This window comes from Dioscorea cayenensis, chromosome 17 (assembly GCF_009730915.1).
Source record: "Dioscorea cayenensis subsp. rotundata cultivar TDr96_F1 chromosome 17, TDr96_F1_v2_PseudoChromosome.rev07_lg8_w22 25.fasta, whole genome shotgun sequence".
NCBI lineage: Eukaryota > Viridiplantae > Streptophyta > Magnoliopsida > Dioscoreales > Dioscoreaceae > Dioscorea > Dioscorea cayenensis.
This window is the reverse complement of record NC_052487.1, coordinates 18,293,144-18,316,195: the sequence shown is the minus strand read 5'-3', so window position 1 is coordinate 18,316,195 and position 23,052 is coordinate 18,293,144. Positions and strand designations below refer to the sequence as shown.

Genomic DNA, 23,052 nt, shown 5'->3' with positions numbered 1-23,052 from the left:
GAATATAAGCTAAATATATTAAAAAATATATATATATATTAAAATAAAAATGATGACGTCATGATGCGTCACTAGCATACAGGAGAAGGTGACTAGGAGAACAAGTGGCGGGGGGCCCATTCAAATTTTCATAGTGGACACTGCCACGAGCCAGTGACGGCAGGCCAATAACCCTCTCGTCCTTCTCGGTCCCACTTCTCAATATTACCATTTTGCCCTTCATTCCCCCCCCTTATTCTCCCGACTTGTCCCTCTCCACCAGCTCGACCGAAACCCTAAACGCGCTTAGATCCACTCACAAAGAGAGAGACAGAGAGCAAGAGCAAGAGTGCGAGAGTGGAGGATATGAGGATTCAGTGCAGTGCTTGCGAGGTGGCGGAGGCGCGGGTGCTTTGCTGCGCCGACGAGGCGGCGTTGTGTCTCGAATGCGACCAGAAGGTGCATGCTGCCAATAAGCTTGCCGGGAAACACCAGCGCGTACCACTCCTCGTCCCTGAACCCCCTGCGCCTCGCGTCCCTAAGTGCGACATCTGCCAGGTCCCATCTTGATCTTTCTCTCTCTTCCTTGACGGATTGGTTAGAGTTTGCTAACTTTGCATCTCGTTTGTTTTTGGGGTTTTGTCTTTGTTTGATTATATTATTTGGATTGAGTTGATGGTGTTCGTTGTTCATAGGTTTTTGATTTGTATTGTGGTGGGATTTTTGGAAAGTTTGATTTTTTTTTACTTTTAGTTTCTGTTCTTTTGCTTTGGAATCGATGGAAGTTAGAGATTTGGCTTCTTAGGGTTGGATTTTTTTCATTTTATTTTTCATTTTTTTTATTGAGGTTTGGGTGAATGTTTGCATATGGAATAAGGGCCTGGATTGGCTTTAAGAGGAAAGTTGCCTTATTTCAGGAACAATTTTGTTCCATGTGAATGGTGGTATTACTTATTCTGGAATAAGGTCCGTAATCATGGAATAAACTATTCTTGAGCATGGCAAATTAATTATGAGAACAAAGAGATTTAATCGGGTCCATGCTGTGAATCTGGATGGAGAGCACTTGTAGGGGATTTTCCATATAGTTGGCTAATTTGATTATGAACTTAACTAGGTGTTGATTGCTTGTTATTAAGTCAACAAGGTGTTGATTGGTTTTTGTCTTCTCGATGTAATTTTTAGATGTCTATAAGTGGCATCATCCCAAAATTGAATGGTATTGTGCAACCTATATACCCTTGACCATTTGCCAAATTTTATTCTTTGCAGGATTTTACTGAATGATTTGCTGGTTGCTTCTATTGTTTTTACATGAATATACTTGGTTCTCGGTTATGTTGGAATAATGATCCACATTTTTGGAAAAAAACAATATTCCTCCCTCCCCCTAAATGTACACTTCTCTGTGAATCTTTGTCATCAACATGTTATTTTTTTTTCTAGTGTTCAACTTGTTGAACCTTTGAAACCAAGGTGCCATTCACTTGCCCAAAGTTCAATGAGTTGTTAAAAAGTGTTGTTGTAAATATTTGCAACTTCAGTTGTGATAAAAAGAAGATGGGTCTTTTGGAGTCTTAACCCAAAAAGATAGTGAAAACTCAAATCCATCTCAAGTGATACTATATCCATCATTTTTGGAGTTAATCATGCCTTGCTATAAGAATACAACGGCTTTTACATTGCTTTGACTTTTTTCTGATCCAAACTTCTGCCTTTTTGCATATATTTTTAGATGTGAACTAGTGTTAATCAATATGTTATTTTATTTACAGATAATTTAGATGTTTTTAGAAAGGCAAGGAGTCAACCTGTGGTTCATGAGTTAGGGTTTATTGGCAGGGCACATCCTTAAATTTTTTAAATATTTAAGCTGATTAATTTTAACTGTTAGCATTTAGACTATTCAGTAGATTTGAAAGTAGACTTGGCAGGGCAGGCGGGTCAAACCTTCGTGGATTATCTAACCAGTAGGGTCAACGAGTATGGATAGAATTTACATGCTTTTTTTATGGGCATATAAAATCTGTTTACCCTTATCTGCTTGCTGGTAAGCAGATGCCCATTTACGTGTCCTCTGGCATAGTTATTGGATCATTTTGCTCTTCATGAGCTTATTTGGGTGCTTATTAAAATTGTAATTTTAGATTATGTGATGGGATGTAAGAAAAAAAATTTCAATTTGATTTAGTTATTGATGTACTTGTGAAGTTGTGAACATATATCACCATTGAATATGTTTTTTCATTTAAGTATATAATTGTTTACTTGTCTCTATAAAAGTATGTAATTATTACCTAATATAGTTTTTACAAATTACCCATTATTGCAGGGGTATGCATGTAAAAAAACAAAAGACAATTACTTTATTAAAATTTTAAAATGGAATATTAAACTTTTAATTTATATCTAATATTACACGTTAATATATTTTTTTAAAAACATGCTGGTACCTACTTACAGTTTACCCATTGGTAACTGCCTCTTTTACCTTTGAAAAAAATGAGTATATGCTTGTTTCAGATGTTAAGTGTTGGGTAAGTAAACATGTAAACTTTATGTGTATTCACCCACGACTGGTGGATACCCATAGTTCGTCGATAAGCGGGGTACATGCCTCCTTTCTATTCTTATTTCTTATAAAGCTAAGGTTCTTATAGATATATCCTTGCAGATGTATGTATGCAAATATCAATAACATAATGTTGTATACACATGCCCTTGCAGGCTGCTTATGCAAGGATCTTGGTTTTAGGGGCAATTAAAAATTTATGGGGTACATACATTGCTGCTGACAGCCCCCACCTCCATTGGAAAATAAATAAATAAATAAAAGTAAATAAATAAAAAAATAAAAGAAAAAGAAAAAAAGAAAATTTTATTAGTACTTTGTTGGACTATGAACTGGCCAGGACCAACTTCCAGCAAAACTAGAGCATCTGAATGGTTCACAGTTTAACAAAAAATTTAATGGCATAGTGGTAGTATGAAGATATTCACATTTTTAAATTTTTGGATGGTTTCATAATTTACTTCCTTTAACTTATGCGATTTTTATTAGTTTTAAAATAGTCTTTTCAGCATAATAATTTGAATTCGTAAGGTCATATGTCATAATTTCAACTATTTTAAGTGGTGAGTTTGTGAATATCTGATCTTCTATGCTTATCTCAAGCCAAGAACATGATGTGTCCACTGCATAATGGACATCATCAGCCTCGGGCTTCACTGAAATAACTTCTATGATAATGTACTGATGTGAAAATAATGCTGGATGCAAGTGATAATTGATCTATGCTTGTACATATATTTGCCATCTGAATATTAATTTGTTTTTCGCAGGAAGCTGCAGGCTACTTCTTCTGCTTAGAGGATCGTGCCTTGCTTTGCAGGAAATGTGATGTTGCCATTCATACAGCAAATTCTTTTGTTTCTGCTCACCAAAGATTCCTGGTGACTGGTGTTAGAGTGGACCTTGAATCCACTGAGCATGCTGTTTCTTTCTGCAAAGGAACCAGTTAACACTGCCTTAAGAATTACAGAATCATCCTCTAAACCATTGCGGAAGAGAAGTGCCTCTCCCCCGTTGTATGGTGAAGCCAGTGGAGCTTTCTCCAGCCAACTGGGCAATAATAATGGGTTGGTAACCAATAATGTGCCATTCTCCAGTGGCACAACACCTGGATCTCTGACTGACTGGCCTTTGGATGACTTTTTCGGGTTGACAGATTTTAACCAAAATTACGGGCTTCACAAAGCATGCATCTAAGGTAAAGTATATCACTATTCTGTTGTTATTCTTGATTTGGAAATCAAATTAGTGGAGATAGATTATGAGCCATCTGACATTCCACATACAGCAGCTTTATTCTGTTGAATCTTCTCTCCACAGGGCATGCGGTTGTATATTCTTGTTTCGAGGGATTAGCCTATATCATTTAACTGAATAACCCATCTGCCTTTTATATACAGCACCCAAAGAATGCTATGGTTGTTTGGGTTCCATTGTGACAAATGGTGCTAATTGCATAAATCTGCTAATGCATGTGACACCGGTCTTTTCTTTTGCATAATGGCTTTGCAGTCTTGGAACTAAAAAGGATTTTAATTTTGTCTGCTACAAGACTTTAATTAGTATGTGTATTGAATATCTATTCATTTGTTTATATTTTCAGACTGACAGTGGCAAGCTTGGAAGTTCTGAGGGGTCACCATTAAATCTATCTACTGATGAAAACCTGGACAGTGAGGATTGCTTGGGTCGGGTTCCAGAGATCTCATGGATGGTGCCAGAGATTCCATCGCCACCTACTGCTTCTGGTCTCCACTGGCAAAAGAATTTGCACTATCCGGCATCTGAAAATGTGGTGTCTGTGCCAGATATATCATCTTCACCAATCCCTCAAAAGGTACCATTCAGCTGCTGTGACCAAGCGACGCAGGTATTTGTTAATGCAAATAAGCAAACATGTGTTTGTTGCGAATGCCACCATCAAGATGGCATTCCGTCAATGGATGTACAGAGTTGCAGCTTGTATTTGTTACCCCAAATCGATTGATTCTTCAGGTTTAATATCCAGTGAGTGGTGTTTTGAGTGACTAGCTACTAGACCAACCCCATTGTGCTTGGTAGTGCTGTGTTCTTACTGTTTCTTGACCATCTTTTCTTCATGGGTGAAACACTCTTCATTTCAGACACCACATTGGTAGAAGCTCAGTGATTGTTTCAGCTACCAAAGTGATCAGAGATGTCCTCATTGGTGCCGTTTCAGTATGGCTAAGATGCTTGATTTGCTGGTTCTTCATGCTCCTGAGGATCATACTTAGAAATGTTCATCTGTTCTTGATGTTGTACTTTATTTTCTATATAACTTTTAGGGCTGGTTTAGATTGGATTATATTTGGTGAGGAACTATGGTTTAGTTTTTATTCTCCTGAATTAATTTCTGATATAAAAAGTGTGGAGAAAAAGTATGGTGGAACTTCTGCTTCAGAAGCAACAGGTTGGTGTTTGAGAATTTGTATATGGCAATTTGTCCGGATGGGAAACCACATGCAAGAAGTATTTTTCAAATTTTATTTCTTCTAAATAAATACTTATTTTATAAATATTGTGGATAAAAAGTTCTTCAGTAATTTTTCTTTACCATGTGATAATAATATTTGATGGTGGAATGATGGTTGGAATAGATTGGGTAAATTTTTTAGTGGGTCATTAAATTTTAGTTCATTTTCACTTTGATCTCAAAACTTCAATTTGTATCAATTTGATCATTTAATTTAATTTGATTTTAACTAATAATAAATTAATGATTTTAATCCCCAATTAATTACATGGCTGTTAGAAAATTCAAGTTAGTTCTACCCATAACATATTATAAAGCCTATTAGAGGTGTTTATATTATTGAAAAAGCGTCATATTATTCATTTGGAGGGTGAACTCCCTTGATTTACTATCCAGTGAAATCAAATTAAAATTGAGTGATCAAATTGATATAAATTGAAGTTCAGGGCGTTCATTTCACTATAAAAAAATGAGAATAAAATCGAAAGATTTAGGTGTTGGATGAATTTTTATGAGTTTAAAAAAGACTTTAGAAGTGAAAAAAAGTTAGTTTTTATAGATTGACTCATTTCTTCATACTTCAATAAAAAAAATACTGAAGTGGGTTTAGTTCAAAATCAACTTCAGTCTGAAGTGGGGAAGTGTCACTTCCCCCACTTCAGCACAAATGAACACCAGAAGTGGAGGAATTCAACCACTTCCTCTCACTTTTCTCACTTTCCCTGAAATGAACAGCCTAAATCAAAGTGAAAATAAACAAAAATTTAGTGACATACTAAAAAATTTACCCTAATTGATCAGTGCAATTAACTCCTAGTCAAGGGGCAATTGTCATCAATCAATAGTGATTTGTCTATATTGTTAAAAAATAAAAATAAAAAAATAGTGTGGTTAACAATGTTTTGAAATATTGTTTTTAAAAAAAATATATATTAAATTTCTTTTTGTAATCCAAATTTGGACTTTGAGAGTTATGCTTAAACCAATAAAAAAAATAACCAATCTTCATGTCTGCTTTTTAAAAGTTCTTTTTTTTTTATAAATTGGTGATATATATATATTTTTATTTTTTACATTGTACTTAAGACGCTGTAAAATGCAATCATAATCCAAAATAATAATAATAATAATAATAATAATAATTTGAACGGCTGAGATCTTCAGCCGGATTTTCGCGGTGCTGGTGACTAGAGAAACCCAAAGCCTTCCTTTTTCGTCACATCCCCATTCAAGCCTTCCCAAAAGTGGCCAAACCCCGATAAATTCACCCCCTTTGTTCCATTCCTAGGGTTTCTTCCTCTCTCTCTCTCTCCCCTGCTCCTAAACCCCTCTTGCTCCAAGCCCCGCCACCCCTCTCTTCCCATCTAACCTCTCGGGCTCCTTCGGATATCGCGCCGAGGTGGTGTCTCCCACTCTTTCCTTGCTAATCTGATTGATTTTGCTTCTTCTTTCCCTTGTTTTGGTTGATGATTTATTGTTTTTTGGATTCTGATTTGCTTTATTCTGTGGAGCATCGTGGAATCAATTTTTATGCTAATGAATCATAGAATAGAATCTTTGATTGGTCCTGTAGGTTACCTTGAAGGAGATGTTTTTGGCAGTCCTTTTCTTTTCATTCGAATACAATTGTATGGCTTTGGATCATTGTTTTGCTTTTGAATATGTTTTTGATGTTTTGTTTAAGCTTGTAATGAGCTGTTGAATCGATTGAGTTGCATAATGAAGTGTAATAGCTTTTGAGTCTCTTTCATAGACAAAAGCTAAAGCCTGGTTGTTACTGAAGCTTGAGTTGGTGGGTTAGAAGTTTTGAATATGTTTGCGGTGATTGGTGGATCATGGGTAAATAAATTGGTTTGGAGTTTGGTATTAGTAAAAGCCGTAAATTTTAGGTGTTTGCCACGTCATTTGGACAAGTATGAACTTAAGGTTTGCACAATTAATTCTGGGATAAAATGGTTCATGCAATTGATTAAAGTAAAAAGATGACATGAAAGAGGATGAGAGAACTTGAAGAAACAACCAAGCCTGGTGAGTGCAATTGAGGATCCTTGGAAAGCTTCAACGGCTTGCACTCCAAGCTCGATCTTAATTACCCTTGCCTAAAATAATCTCTTTTAAATTCTTTCGAGCCTATAGAGGATGGATGTTTGAGAACCCCCATGTGTGAACAAAATCAAGGGATTTCCATTCCATTAAGCAATTGATGGAGACAAGCTTTTGTTAGGTGCCACGTGCATCGACCACCTGAATTCCTAGATCATGGTCTGATGAAGACCACTTTTTGGACCAGACAAAAATGTAGAATTTCGGCAAAGTTGCCTTTTTTTTCCTGTTTGATTTTCGCTTTGATCCTTGTTTGCCATTCCGACATATATGGCCTCAAACACGTGGCAACGTTGGCATATCTGGCTTGTCGTATCTGTGAGATTATAGAGGATTGACACAATCACGTGGCAAAGTCCAATTTCTTGGCTCATTCAAGATTTGATTTTTATGATTTTGGGATTAATGATGCCTTATTTAAAGTTATCATGTAATGACCTCGATGATAATTTCTAATCTTCTTAGCAACACAGATAGAAATATGAACTTATTAGTTGGTTTGATAGGTTTAAGATCAATCAAGTCGATTTGAGAATATTCAAATAGTTAATTGAGTAGAATGTTGTGAAATTGATAATAAGTTTGTTTGCTAGGGCATCAAAAATGTTATATTTACAATGAATTTTCTAAGCCATGTGCCTGCTACAAAAGTTTGCCATACCTCATTGACTTGTAGACCTGGTGGAAGATGCCCTTGTAGAGTCAAAAAGTCAACAATTTCAGATTGTGCCTGTTTTGTAGTTTTTGAATTCAGGTGGTTTTATTCTTATATTGCCACATAAATCTTCTAAGGAATTCAACTGCTAGGCACAAGGATGAAAAAATTGAAAAGTTTTCATATGCTCTCTTTAGATGGTTGTTTGTACAATTATTTCAATAAATTCCTTATCTTGAGAATATAAGACAGAATCATGTATATGACTGTTTCATTCAAATAAATAAATCAGTTATTAAAACGGCCTATTTTACTGGCATTATTGAATAAATTATTGTTATCTGCATTGTGCCCAATGGTTGATTGACCTGGTGTATTGTGGGGTTTCTATTCTTCCATTGTGGAATCACCTGTTCTTTCATTATAAGGTGTATTCAGAATTATTTTTCTTCTTCTTTCTTCCTGTTAGTTGATTAAAGGTCTTGTGTGCTGCTCTATAGTTCCCTATTAGATGATTAGAAGTTGTTGATAAGAAGCATCTTTTCTCAATGACCAGTATGGGTGAAACCGCCGTTCTGGATGCTGAACGGGCAGAGGAAATCAAGCTTTTGGCCAATGAAGCTTTTAAAGGTAAACTTTTCTATTTTAGGTTTCTGATAGATGTGCAAAGATCATTTGTAACACTTTATTATTGCAAGTTAGCCAAAAATATGCCTTCTGACTACTACAGATTTATGGCAGTATCTATTTTTATATTTTATATTATTAAGATCTGGTTTTTAAGACATATCATACAACAAGCATTTATAGTACAAAATGGTTCTGTATGCTAATGTAGTGACATGGAAGTTGTTTTGTTTCTTTAAGTCTGATTTGACTAAATTGGTTATTCTAAATTTGTATTTAGAATAAACGGCTTTATCACCTATGTGCTATTGATATAAGATCATCCAAGTAGGGCATGCTTGCTTGTCCATAACCCTTGTTTTTTGGAACTGTGTGAAAGTGATTGTTTCAAATGTAGGCATGAAGGAATCTGTGGGTTCTGGTGTTTGTTTGCAATGAAGTCAGTCAAGAAATTGAATCATGAATGCTTCGTGTTTGTTTTTAGTGAAGTCGTTGTTCAAATAGATTCATTAGATGTGTGAAGATTAACTTAGAAGTGGAAATCTGAAAAATAACGTCTGGGTGGTTGGAGAATGTAAGAACGACGACTTCACACATCTGGTTGTGAGCATCCAAGAAGCAATCTATTAGAACATTGACATGCACGCAGTGGGACTGGGGTTTTGGGGAATTAAATATGAAAACTTAGATTCATTCCCCTCATCTAGTTGCGAGCAATCAAACATGCACATAGTGGAACATTTTTAAGATACTTGCTATTATGCAAATGATTTTTCTAGTAAAAATTGTAGGTAATAGACTTTGTCTAGTGAGTCATGTGTTTCTGTGTATAATGACCTTGTGATGGCCAAAAGGACCATTGAGCTATATTAGATCTGGATTGTCAATCAATCAAGCTATTCATGGGCAGTTTAGGTGCAGCCCATAATGTAAAGCCTTTTAGCTGGGCTTGAAATTTTCAGCAATGCCTGCTCAATAACTAGGGGGAAAAATATATTTTTTTCTAATATTAATAATATGATATTATAATATTATTATATGGATTATAAGCCAAGCTATCGGATCTTCGATGCAATCACTCCTACTTTGGAAAACCTTATTTAATTTCAGGCTAAACCAAGCTGGATTCAAGTTTTATAAAATAAATCAAATCAATTCTAATTTTGAGCTAAACTAAGGCAAGCTTGAGCTTTCAAAATCAAAATCAAGCAAAGCTTGAACAAATCTTTTTGGTTTAATTTTCAGCTCGAGTTGGGCCCTGCTTGATCAAGCTCGGTTCATTTATAGCCTAATTATGTCCATTGTTCTCTGACAATGAACAAAATAAGGAATTCTGGAATACACACAAAATTAGGTGGATTAAACATCTTCACCAATCACTAGTCACACTAACAAATTATTGGAAACTAAGTTCAAATCCTATGCCCGTCAATGATGTAACAAGCCTTGTAACGGAGTAATACAACAAAATGAAAGACATGATCTTCCTTTTTTGTTCTAGATCCTCATGAATACGAAATGATTCCTTTCTTATTCTAGACCCCCTTGAATATAAAACAGTAAAAGAAATGATATTCTTTCTTATTCTTGACTCCTATAAATGTAAAATGATACAAGGAATTAAATAAAAGGAATTATCTCCTTTCGTATTAATAAATAGTCTCTTTTCTTATGCTAGACTTAAACGAATATGTGGTACCACAGTGGGAATCATCTCCCATTTTTATTCTAGACTCATCTGAATAGGAATGGTAGCTCAACAAGAATTTCATTACCTACGTTAGACCAAGAATTTTTAATTGGACTTTAAATGAACTAAACCTCATGAGTTCAATCAAGTGGAAACCAAATTTAGAAGCTTGTAACAACACTGCACAAAAAGCTTGAAATTGAGGATCTGTTCTGGTTTGATTCAATATTCTTCTTGTGTTTGAACTATGGGTTGATTGGTATTCCCATTAAACTGACTCATGCTTAATATGGACTTCCATATGCAAGCTTCAGTAGGGAGAACTTTATGCTTTGTATGTACTTAACTCGATGTTGTTTGGTATGATGTGTTGCTATTATATAAAGTATATCATATCAATTTTGTTACATTACAATAATAATTAGCAAAAATGGTTAGGGTATAGTATCTTCCTTTAAGGACTTGGATGCTTGAATCCTACAGTTTCAGATGCTAGCCTAAGTTTGTAAACCACTTGGTTTGGCCTAAAAGGCTGAAACATGCCTTCTGGTTTCTTGCATATGTCATTGCTTTGGTATATAATCTTTACTCTAGCATCCATCTTTTTGGAAGTTAGATATTCCCCAGCATATAAAATGCTAATTTATAATTAGTAAGTCTAGCTGAATATCCCATTTATGTATTTTGGCAATCACTCTTTAGTACAGTATAAAATTGCTGTTATCTAAAGAGGGTAAATATATCAAGTCAGCCAGGCATTAGAATAACTAGTTTTGTCTGTTTATCTATCAAATTATGTAACCCATAGTTGGCAGATTCAAGCCTGTCAAAGCTAAAGATATCAGCAGATTACTTGGGGCCATACTATGTCATTTATCTTGATGCTCAAATCCGAAAATGAAGATTAGTTGTGCTTCTGTTTGCTAATCTTGTATATGGTGTAAATTTGTGGAGTTTTATTATTAATGGCATTAGCATTAGGTTGCCAGGGTGAGTATTCCATCTTCAGTTCTTTTCGGTATTCATATATATGGGCAACACTGCTAGTTAGATGAAAATAAGACTGTCCTAGTGACCATTGTGTCTTGCCTATGCAGCCTTCTTTTTCTCTTTGGACAATGGAATCTGTTGATGTTCTCAATAAGCAAAGTGTAATTTTGTTTAGCATTATTCATCTCGAAAGATGTTTTGTTGTTCCATATAAAAATTTATTAATTTATGTTTGATGGTTGACTAAATATCATGCTACTTATAGAGATGGTGTATGCAAACTTAACTCTTTTTTACCAACTGGCTATGGAAAGTTTCACTAAGTAGTTGCACAACAGGTAATAGTGGATTTTATATTTTCTTGTCTGAACTCTTAAGAGTGGCACTATTTTAATGTTGGGTTCAGGATTTTCTTGAGTATACCATTTTGCATGTCTTCTTTGAGTTTCATTTCTCAGATTGGAGAAGATTGGTGGATGTAGTTCATTTATTCTTATAATTTATTTATTTATTTTGATTCTTGTACTTCTTGTTTTCCAGCCAATAAATTTTCTCAAGCTATCGAGTTATACGGTCAGGCGATTGAACTTAATGGCCTAAATGCTGTATACTGGGCCAATCGTGCATTTGCACACACTAAACTGGAGGAATATGGAAGTGCTGTACAGGATGCCACAAAAGCTATTGAAATTGATCCAAAATATTCAAAGGTATGCATCTAGTAAAATTACCTACTATTCTTTTTTGAAGCTGTATGTTTCACTCATTGTTCTGATTTATGTGATATTTTACTCGTTGACAGGGATATTATAGGAGAGGTGCAGCGTATCTTGCCATGGGAAAGTTTAAGGAGGCATTAAAAGATTTTCAGCAGGCATGCTGAGAAAGCCCTATATGTTGTTCTATTTGAATTGTTAATTTTATCTTCTAATTTCAGCAGGCATGGCATGAGTTTAATTTTTGTTCAGGTGTCCAAGAAATTTTAGCTATCTACAAATTTAAATTCACCCTTATCTTGTATGCTATAAGATCTAAAACATCATCTTGCTACGATTGAAGAAAGAAAACCCTCCTTAACAAATGACCATGTTTTTATGCATGGGTAAACCATGGAAATGTCTTACATAAGAAGTCTTTCTACTTGTGTTGGTCATGCATTTTAAATAAGAAGTTTTCTTTTTAAATTCACCTTTCTTAAATGGTTTACCTGTGCATTTTAAAAAAACTATAGCAGATTTAATTTATCATGTGTTCTACCTACTTGTGCTGGTGTAATGTTAATGATGATCTTATGGAGGAGGATGCTTAGTGAAATTATGAACATAGGGAGTTATGCAATTGGGTCACACAACCGATGTGGTACTATATTTCTAACACCCTCCCTCAAGTTCAACTCGGTCGAACTTGCTCAGACTTGTACACCAGAGGTCTGTTTACCATGACTTGTACACTACTTTGTGTCTCAGAGGTCTTACTCATATGGACTTGTACACCACTTGTGTTTCAGAGGTCATTTTTTTTTAATATATATTGGGTTCCACTATATTTCTCTGATACCATGTTAGATTTTATATTTTGGTACTAGTGGGCCCTATATGGGCTTAGGGGTTTTACCCCAAAAAGTCTCAAGACTTAGTGGCTCAACCTCTATACTTATATATAAACCCATTACACTTCTATCACATAACTGATGTGGTACTATATTTCCAACAAGTTTATTTACCTTTCCTTCTAGATTGTATCCTCATCCTCATTGTCATGGTAGATTGCTGTCAGATTTGTTTCCTTTAATGTAAAATGTGCAATCTAGCCCTTAGATATTCATGCACATCATGTGAAATCATATCTGCGCACATATCTTTTTAACTACTGCTCTGATTTAGTCTTTTGCTGGCGTGATTGATTCCCACTATTTGTCCTTCTACTTATTGAATTATATACTTCTAGCGTTCTGGGTGCTGTACTATTTTGATGATCATGAACCGTTAGGCGATGATAATTTCGTGTCTCAGGAAGTGGCATTTTACTGGTCCTCACTTGAATTATGATCTGGATACGTTGGTTGTTGCATAATGTGTGCTTCAATATATTGCATTACTCAGGTAAAAAGAATCAGTCCCAATGATCCAGATGCTACTAAGAAGTTGAAGGAGTGTGAGAAAGCTGTTCAGAAGCTTCGATTTGAAGAAGCTATTGCTGTACATGAGTCTGAAAAACGCTCGATTGCAGATGCTATAGATTTTCGATCCATTGGTATTGCCGTCTTTTGTTTTCATATTATTTTCATATATTTGTTTGAGATTATATGTTTCTTTGGTTGCATTCTTTTGATCCATATTAATAATTAAGAATAGAGGAAGCTGACCTTCTATTCTATCTGTGTTGGTGAGAGAGGGGGGGTTGAAAATTTGAGATGGGCCCTTTGTGGTTATTAATGTTGTGAGGTGAACTTGCTCTCATTCTTTCTTGCAAAGATTGTTATCGAGTCTTTAATGCTGGATCATATTCTAATTGCGGGATTCTTGCTTAAAGTGTTTTTTGCATATTTGATGTTGAATTTGAATTTCCATGTGCTAAGTTTCAATTTGGGTTTATTTTATGTTATTTTACAACTAATTCTGAATTGTCAGCCATTATTGAGTGCTTCAGGATTAATGAGACATTCTTATGAATTACAGATGTGGAGCCACAGTATATTGGTGCAAGAATAGAGGGTGAAACAGTAACTTTAGATTTTTTGAAGAAAATGATGGATGACTTTAAGAACCAGAAATGTTTACACAAGAGGTGCTTGCTCATACTTGTTAGCTTGTGCTTCACATTTTGAATAAGATATTGCCTTTTTCTTCTAAAGTTTTGTTCCTGACAAGTGTGTTTTAAACAATGGTTTTTGTCATAGATATGCATACCAGATTGTTCTGCAAACCAGAGAAATGTTGCGAGCCATGCCTTCTCTTGTTGATATTACTGTTTCAGATGGTGATCACTTCACAGTTTGCGGTGACGTTCATGGCCAGGTTAGATGTGATTTTGGGTAATTTAATATTTTTATTAGATAAATATTCTTTCTCAAACATAATTCTTCAATATGATTTTGCATTCCATCTTGTATCATTTTATTTGGATGGCTCTTGGAGTCAACAAATTTTCTTCTATGTTGTCAAATGATAGTTTGTTTTTGCTACATCAGTGGTTACTGACCGGTTATGATGTGCAATGAGTTCTGATACACAATTAGTTATTTTATGAGTGAAAGTGAGCATGTGTTCTTCATGGGAGAGAAGCCCAATAATAAATTGCATTTATTCCTTTTCCTTTAATCTATTGCATCAAAATCTTGATCAATCATGCATTCCTATCGATTTGTGTCTTGAATCTGAAATAAATTATCTTTGAGATCATGTGACACTTCAGCTATGTGCAATACCATTTTGGCTATTTTTTTATTCTTTAAAACATTGGATTTTTTTGAAGTGTTTGATATTTACTTTTGCAATGGATAATACAGTAGGATCTGGGCCTACCTTTTGGCCCTTCATTTGCAGAATTGTCTTGGGTATTTGGTTAACATCATCTTTGAAATGTCCATATGATTTCTTCTGATAGGTGTAGCTAATGAAACAAGAGGGCTGCTATCTGATACCTTTCCAAGCAGAAATTTGTGTTGGAATGTGTATAACCTATTACTTATTTCAAAATGGTTTTGCTTCGCCTTTATGGTGTTATTTAAGACATGTTTACCTGTTTAACTTGAAACTATTGCCTGTTGATTATTGTTTTGCGTGTCAATTTGGTATGGCTTTAACTTGTATGCCTGATAAAGATTTAATGAAATGTTTAATTCTACACCCTTCCCTATATATCTTGGGACTAAACTTCCGTGATTTTTTTGTTTGTGTGCTAATTGTGGGTTTCTTCTCTCTCCTTTGTTTGCATTGAAGCATGTTTTGTTACTGTCTGTTACATATTTTCGGGTTCTTATTGTTTTTTTTTAAACACTTGCAGTATTTTGATCTATTAAACATTTTTGAGATCAATGGTTTTCCATCACAAGAAAACCCTTATCTTTTCAATGGTGATTTCGTGGATCGAGGATCTTTCTCTCTTGAAGTTATTCTTACATTGTTTGCTTTCAAGTGCATGTGTCCCTCAGGTATACCCTCTGTAGCTCTCAGATATTAGATTCACCTCCATATTTTATATCAGTGCTTGTTTTCTTCAAGGGAGGAGATTTTTGCTTTCAAATTTTTAGACTTGCATAAAACCTGCCACAATAGTTATGGTGAAAAGGGGAAATATGCATGAATAAAATTTTAATCATCCAGTTATGGTGGTGTGGTATAGATATTTATGCCATTAATTGCTTTTGGGTCATATGAAAATCATTTCTCTTTAGTGATGAGATGTATGTTCTTCCTAAGGATGGTTGATTATGGATGTAGTATCATTTTTCTAGTATAGAGCTTTTGTTTTTGATTTTCATAGATGTTGGATTGACACATTTCCAATATTTGTTTGTACAATTACATCATATATGACTATGTGCATGTGATGTTCTTACTTGCTTTTGCTTTTGCTTTTGCTTTTGCAACAATACAATCTTCTTTTGATGGTGGTGTATATTAAAATAGTTTCCAAATTTTGCGATATTTGACATGCAAGTGAGAAATTTCAAACTAAGCATTTCATCTCGAAATCAAGCAGTTTCTTTTTTCCATTCTTCAACATGATATATTTTTTCAATTGTCATAGTTGTTTGCATCTTTAATCTAGTATGATCCCTAGTATTCAGTGTTAAAGCATAATCACTATTATTATATCGTTTGCATGCCATACTAAGTTGCCAAATATCAAAATCTTGCAATTTAGCAGTTGCAATGATGCTTGCCAAGAATATTCTTTGCTAATGAAAGTTTGATTTTTTTCATAGCTATATATCTTGCTCGGGGTAATCATGAAAGCAAGAGCATGAACAAGATATATGGCTTTGAAGGAGAGGTTAGGTCAAAGTTAAGCGACACATTCGTGGAGCTCTTTGCGGAAGTATTTTGTTGTTTACCATTGGCTCATGTTATAAACAACAAGGTCTTTGTTGTACATGGAGGTCTTTTTAGTGTTGATGGTGTGAAGCTGTCGCAAATTCGAGAAATTGATCGTTTTTGTGAACCACCAGAGGAAGGTATGCGTATTGTTTTTTAATTTCCTGTCTGTAAGTCCCTTGCAATTTGTTTCATTGGAAATACAAAATTTTATATTTCATTTTCTCACAGTTCCTTCATAGTTTCTTGGCATACCACAATGAGTGAATATATCAAACATTTATTTATTGATTTAAGCCTTGTGGTGTTGCTCGTAATTAGGCTAAACTCATTATCCAAATATCTTCATGCCAAATAAGCTCTTTCCATAAAATTTAGAGCGTCTAGGCTAAAAATTCACGCTGCAAAGTACTATTCAATTTTGGTGCATAGTATATGTACCTGGTGTTTACTGAATATTTTTGAATCAGCAAACAAATCCTTTTAAATTTTTACTAGCAATCTTTTGTTGGTAAGATTTAGTGTTTGCTTCTAGATAAGAATTATAAGATGCAGGATTGTGTTGTGTGCTATATGACTGATGTGTTTGACACCTGGCATTCTTTGTTTGTGAATGAGCTGTCCATGTATATCTGATTTTCTTATCTTAAATATCTTAATGGCTTGTTTTCATCTTTCTCCTTTAATGGAGACCTATAAATTTGTTTGGCTAGTGGCAGATTTATTTGAAACCATTGGCAGTGGCTGTTAGAAGTACATATGCTCCTCCGCAACGGAATACCTGTAGTAACATTTTAATTGATTGATTTTTTATTGTCCCCAATTTTGTTTTTATGTCGAATTCATTATCAGATTTTTGTGATTAATTAGCTTGATTGTTTGGTTCTCTGAGCGTTTTCATTTGGATCTGTGTATTAGTTAGTCTCAATTATCTATTTAAATTCTTTCAACATGGTAAAGTTTAAACAACTGTATATGTCTTTATGCAACAACTAAAAATTTGTGTGGAGCTTATGATAGTTTCTGAAGAAAACTTCGAACTAGCCTATTATGAATTTCTTGATGCTGTTTTTAATTTTGCCTGTAGTCTTGTCAGTAGGTTTGGGGCAAGGCTTGTTTCACTACACAATGTACCAAATTCTGTAATTATTTATTATCTTGGATAGAAATTTTTACTGAGATTATACATTGAATACATTGAGATTGTCAAATTGTTTATTTACTTGTGTTTTATTCTTGTTGTTTTGGGTATTCTAAATGCATATATTGAGTGTTGTTCCACATTAGGTTTGATGTGTGAATTGCTCTGGAGTGATCCACAACCTCAACTTGGGAGAGGCCCTAGCAAGCGCGGGGTGGGCCTTTCTTTTGGTGCAGATGTGACAAAGAGGTTCTTGCAGGAAAACAACCTTGGTAGTACATTATCCTCTTTTGTCTTTTGATTCTTGATACACAACTGTCTATATTATGCTTGGAGTCCTTTGGCAGATCTTGTTGTTCGCTCTCATGAAGTGAAGGATGAAGGCTATGAAATTGAACATGATGGGAAGCTTATTACTGTTTTCTCGGCTCCAAACTATTGTGATCAGGTAAAAAAAGCTGTTAAGTATTCCTTGAGTTGTACCTTTTCTTGTCAAAATTCTATACTCATAGATTCAACATTCTAGTAGTTTCTAGGAAAATAATATGAACCAACTTTGTGTTCTCCTATCTATACACACTTGTATGACTGTTATTCTCCATCTTAAGTTTTGGATATTGATGTGTTGTATGGATGAATTTCAACTTAAAACCGCTCTAAAGTAGGTTGATATAGCAGCCAACTAAAAAGTAGGTTAAAGCACATATAATCTTGTGAAAGAGCTTGATTTTGGGTATTACAATGATGAGAATAGTCCTGAGTTACATATAATGTTAAACAGATGCAATTTTATTTTTTTCCAAGAAGCATCAAAACTGTATTCTGTAGTTATTATTCCATTTAAATATCTAAAATTCTCTTACATGTTGCATAAAATTTAACTGCATTTGTAATAATGCAATGTGATAATTTCAAATTAGAAAACATCAGTGATATCTACTGCTTTTTGCTTGAGAAATCTTGTCTGATATAGACCTTGTATTTTGTTTATCTATTTTTGTTGATAATTTATTGTATCTCTTTTAATGATTACAATGCTGATTCTTATTTGCATTTTTGACTCTGACGTAGATGGGCAACAAGGGTGCATTCATACGCTTCAAAGCCCCTGAATTGAAGCCAGATATTGTTACTTTTTCAGCTGTGGTGAGAGTTTGCATTTTTCTTATTCAAGTTGATTTTAATTTGATGAATTTGCCATCTTTTCATGCACACATCAAATAAGTGCAGACAGAGTTCTATGATTTTCATGACGTAAATGGACCATTAACATATATGCACCCTTTTAATTATCATATGTTTATTTCAAAAATTTCCATATCAGACTCTTGCAGTTATAGCTGGCTCAGTGTCCATAAATGCTAGTGGAATTATTGAAATGAAATCAAATAGAAAATCCATTACTCACTTAGCTATCATTATGGACCAGGTTGACTTTAAGAACCAATTAGTCAATATTTCTCTGCCATGTTTATAGAATCCATTCCGTCAGTTGTGGGATCATCTTGAACTACAGTATCCAAAAATCAGCAAAGAAGACTTCCAGGTTATGCTATTTTGGTTGGAGCATTCTCCTTATGCAGATTGTGTGTGTGTGTGTGTGTACATATATAGTTTTGATGGCATGCTATTGTTTCAAATTTTTAGGTTGCATGACTCAAGATGCTGGTATGTGAGATTGTCTTCTAATATAATCTTTTTATATACAGGCTTTTCACTGTAATTTCTCTTTGATAATTGTCAATGACTGAAAGTTGTCATTTTATTATTTGATGTTCATGCCCTTCAAAACCTTTTGCATAAATACTTTTTGCTGCTCTGACTGTTACAAACTTTCAAGTTGCCTCACTTACGTTTACGTTTTTTCTTGCATGTCATGAAACTGTAACCTGCAGCCGCACCCGGATGTTAAACCAATGGCGTATGCAAACAATTTCCTTCGCATGTTCTCTTGAAAAGTTGCACAAAAATGTTAATGTAAGATTAATTTTGGCTGAAGAACTTACCAAATTGGGGTTTATGAATTGTAAAAATGTGTAGCTGCTGCTGCTGCTGCTGCTGCTGCTGAAGGTTTGGGCAGTTTCCTCCAAGCAACAGCAACAGCAACAGCTCTTCTTTGTCCAGATAGTGTGACAAGTTGTTTTACGCCATATATACATACATATATGGCAAGTGTTAATTTAAGTCTTTTCTATTTCTCCCCAAGTTCAGTTTCTCAGGAATCTCAATGTCTGTCTGTTCCAGTGTAAATTGTACAATTGATTTTGCTATTTGGCGGTTTCTCTTGGCCCAAAACCCAAGTTCATCTTTTTTTCTAATTTTAATTTCGTTTGTCCTTTGATTGTATGTCATGCTAAATGCTATGCATATAAATGAAATTGGGTGCATAATGTTTATAACTCCCTCTACTATAATATTACATGATGATATGTTGGCCAACATTTTTTTATTTTTATTTTTTTTTTTTTTTATAAATATGAACAAGGTATTTGTGTTTGACAGCACATTCTTGCCTTGTGTATTTAGGGGAGTTTGATCCTTAGTCACTTTTCACACATAAAAGATTCAGTACCAATAGAAGATGAAGCCAGGGACAGTTATTCAAATCTAACATGTGCTCAAATTTCAGAAATGTGGATGACCAAAGTGTGGTTGCCCAATTTTTTATCATTTAATTCTGTTGCAAAAGATGGATCAATTGAGCAATTGGTGACCAATATAATGCCACACAAGACTCATGGGTCAAGTCTGTAACAAGTGGGGCCATAAGGAGTCTGATGATCATTTCATGTAGCAGGGTGCTACTTTTTGCCTTGCAACCATTGCCATGCATTTCTAACTAAGATGGTGGTGCCATCAGTGTCAGTAAGTCTGACACTCAAGTATAGAATTAATTAGTGTTGTGATATATTCTTTGGAGATTGGCTTTGTGTATCAGTGCACAGTGTTCTTACATATGGCATAAATAAAGGATATACAAGTTGCCGTAATGATTAGATAGTATCTTAGAAAAAAATATTTTATTTTATTATTTTCTTTTTATTGGTCACCTGTGGTACATGATTGTGATGTTGTGGTCAAGTTTCATAAGTACTCCCAATTCAGAAGTTATTCTAGCTCTTTTTTATTATTATTTATTTATTTATTTATTGTTTTTAAACATAGCCATTTGCACCAACCTTGTTCAAAACCACAAACACTTGCTACAGTGCACATTGGATATAAAGTAGGAAAGTTGCACTGCTTTATGCCCACGTGAGATGGTACAAGTTAGAGAAAAAGTGAAAACTAAACCGATATTCTTAAAATATTTTGTCTGTGATTTTGTGAAAATAATTGTTGAACATCGGCGGGGACCAGGAGATCTATAAACACCGTAAATATTGTACTTTTGTACTTACAAATTTTTTAACCAACCATACTTGTATTTTTATCAAAATAATAATAATAATTGTTGAATAAATTCATTATTTTAAAATTTTTGAACGTAAAAGTATTTGTTTAAATGACTTAGACTTTTATCATTTGGATCAACCATTATTGGTCACATAATAATTCTCTTCAATAATATAAGTTTTTTTTATAATGAATAATATAAAATTTCATTAATATTTAAATAAATATGATTTTTTTCAACAAAACTCACAAACTAGAGAATTTTTTTAAAAATGTATTTTTCCTATAAATTATTTCCTAATATCTGGGCCAATAATATATCATTTATTAATCACAAAAAAAAAAAAACAATGAAGTAGTACCACTATTTGGCTATCATCGTACAACTAGATCACATGCAATTGATTTCAGGAATCATCAGTTGTCATCCTGATGAACATCAAAGTCAGGTCCTTTTTACCACAAAAAGAATAAAGAGTTGCACAGTTCTCTACTGAATGAATCAATAGTATAACATGTTACATCAAATAAGTACTTCTACTACTACTACTACTACTACAAGTGTGTCTTTTGTATCCACTTTTAGCCATCTATATAAACCCTTGCCAGCCACCCTCATTCATCCATCCTTACAACAATTAGATTCTCTTGTTATTATTATTAACAATATTAATATTAATATTATATATTATTATTATAATTTTAAGTTTTGATTATGTCTTTGAGGGATGAAGCATATGTTTTGAGCAGAATGATAGGTGACGTTCTTGATCCTTTTACAAGGTCTGTGGCTCTTAGAGTCTCATTTAACAATAAGTTGGTCATTAATGGTACTGAGTGCAAACCCTCTGCTCTGGTTAACAAACCTAGAGTTCAAGTTGGTGGAGATGATCTTCGCATTTTCTACACTCTTGTAAGTTCATCCTCTTCATCTTCTTCTTCGTCATCGTCATCGCCGTCTCTTTGTTAATTTCATCCATCTATAGAATTAATAGAACAAAAGTATATATAATTTGTAAACATGCAAGTGTAAAAAACATGTAAACAAATTTTTTTTTTTTAAGCGAAAATAAGTAAACTTGGTTTCATGTAGATTATGATTGATCCTGATGCTCCAAATCCAAGCAACCCTTCATTGAGGGAATACTTGCACTGGTGAGTTTCTCTTATTATAAAAATAAACTTTAATATATATATATATATATACTAAAATGATGCATTGCTATTAATGATAATGTTTTAATATTATGATGTAATGAACTTGTAGGATGGTAACAGATATTCCAGCAACAACTGATGCAAGTTTTGGTTTGTCACTTTGGTCATTCACTCTCTTTCATTTGATTTCCAAATATAGTAAACTCAAGTACTACCATATTTGCTTTTGTTGAGCTAGAGAATTACAAGTACAATTTTTTAACAAGACTTCACATCCAAGTACTCTTAGTATGATAGTATCGATCTTGTCATGTGTTTTTCTTTGACATATATATAAAAACACTCCAAATTTTGATTTTAATTTTTTCAAATATCTTTATTAAAAAAAAATTGTCATTTGCTTGTTATGAGTACTACTCTTTAATGTCGAAGATTATTTGCTATACACCAACATTTCAAAAAGGAATATGTATATTGATATTATTTACTATAATAATTTCATGAAAGGTTAAAATTTTTTCTTTTATATATTTTATATATTTTATGAATACTTACAATTAGCATCTGCCAAACTTGTATATATTAATTTGTATATGCTTGAAAAAAATAATTTCATTTTTTACATTTATGTGTCTAGGTATTGATACCTTATGATATATATATATATATATATATCTCTGTAGATATTTAATATTAGAATAAATAATAAATATAATGATGAGTTTATATTATATGTGTATAATTAGGTACGGAGGTGGTATGCTATGAAAGCCCACGGCCGGTGGCCGGAATCCATCGGATACTGCTGGTGTTGTACCGGCAGCTGGGGCGTGATACGGTGCTGGCTCCGGCCATCCGTCATAACTTTAGCACACGCTCTTTCTCTCAAAACAACAACCTCGGCTCACCGGCCAATGTCGCCTACTTTAACTGCCAGCGCGAGACCGGCTCCGGTGGCCGCAAGCTCACAAAATCATAATAATGATAATAATAACTTTTTTAGTCACCATTATCTATTGTTGTGATGATGAATTGATGATGATGATGATGATGATGATGATGGTGAAGAAGAAGTATGTTCTTGTTTGAAAGAGAGGAGAATATGTTAGTTTTGGTAAACAAGATGGAGGAGATGGAGACTTGATGTATTATTGTTATTATTAGAAGGTGTAACTGAAGATGCATGTATTATTATTAGATGCATGTTT

General features: G+C 34.0%; 2 protein-coding genes and 1 pseudogene across 4 annotated transcripts in view; all 3 read left to right on the top strand.

Annotated features, from left to right (window-relative positions):
- LOC120280967 (serine/threonine-protein phosphatase 5) overlaps positions 1–19,595 on the top strand; it is a 29,070-nt gene extending 9,475 nt beyond the window's left edge. Inside the window, exons 2-14 of one of the 3 annotated variants that reach the window (XM_039287930.1) lie at positions 6,359–6,444; positions 8,360–8,433; positions 11,651–11,820; positions 11,913–11,984; positions 13,213–13,363; positions 13,789–13,897; positions 14,010–14,127; positions 15,116–15,263; positions 16,041–16,289; positions 17,437–17,562; positions 17,638–17,738; positions 18,362–18,436; positions 19,186–19,595. In XM_039287930.1, the coding sequence (XP_039143864.1) occupies positions 8,361–8,433; positions 11,651–11,820; positions 11,913–11,984; positions 13,213–13,363; positions 13,789–13,897; positions 14,010–14,127; positions 15,116–15,263; positions 16,041–16,289; positions 17,437–17,562; positions 17,638–17,738; positions 18,362–18,436; positions 19,186–19,245 (1,452 nt within the window). In that variant the 5' untranslated portion in view covers positions 6,359–6,444; position 8,360 and the 3' untranslated portion in view covers positions 19,246–19,595. Of the gene's footprint in view, positions 1–6,270; positions 6,445–8,303; positions 8,434–11,650; positions 11,821–11,912; positions 11,985–13,212; positions 13,364–13,788; positions 13,898–14,009; positions 14,128–15,115; positions 15,264–16,040; positions 16,290–17,436; positions 17,563–17,637; positions 17,739–18,361; positions 18,437–19,185 lie in introns of those variants that run through there. The other 2 variants (XM_039287928.1, XM_039287929.1) reach the window with 2 other exon arrangements.
- LOC120281202 lies at positions 250–4,581 on the top strand (annotated as a pseudogene).
- Positions 19,596–21,354: 1,759 nt separating the features above from the next.
- Positions 21,355–23,052, top strand: LOC120280669 (protein RICE FLOWERING LOCUS T 1-like). The gene is made up of 4 exons (XM_039287585.1): positions 21,355–21,599; positions 21,780–21,841; positions 21,954–21,994; positions 22,591–23,052. The coding sequence occupies exons 1-4, from the start codon at positions 21,402–21,404 to the stop codon at positions 22,821–22,823; spliced, it is 534 nt and encodes a 177-aa protein (XP_039143519.1). The 5' UTR covers positions 21,355–21,401; the 3' UTR covers positions 22,824–23,052.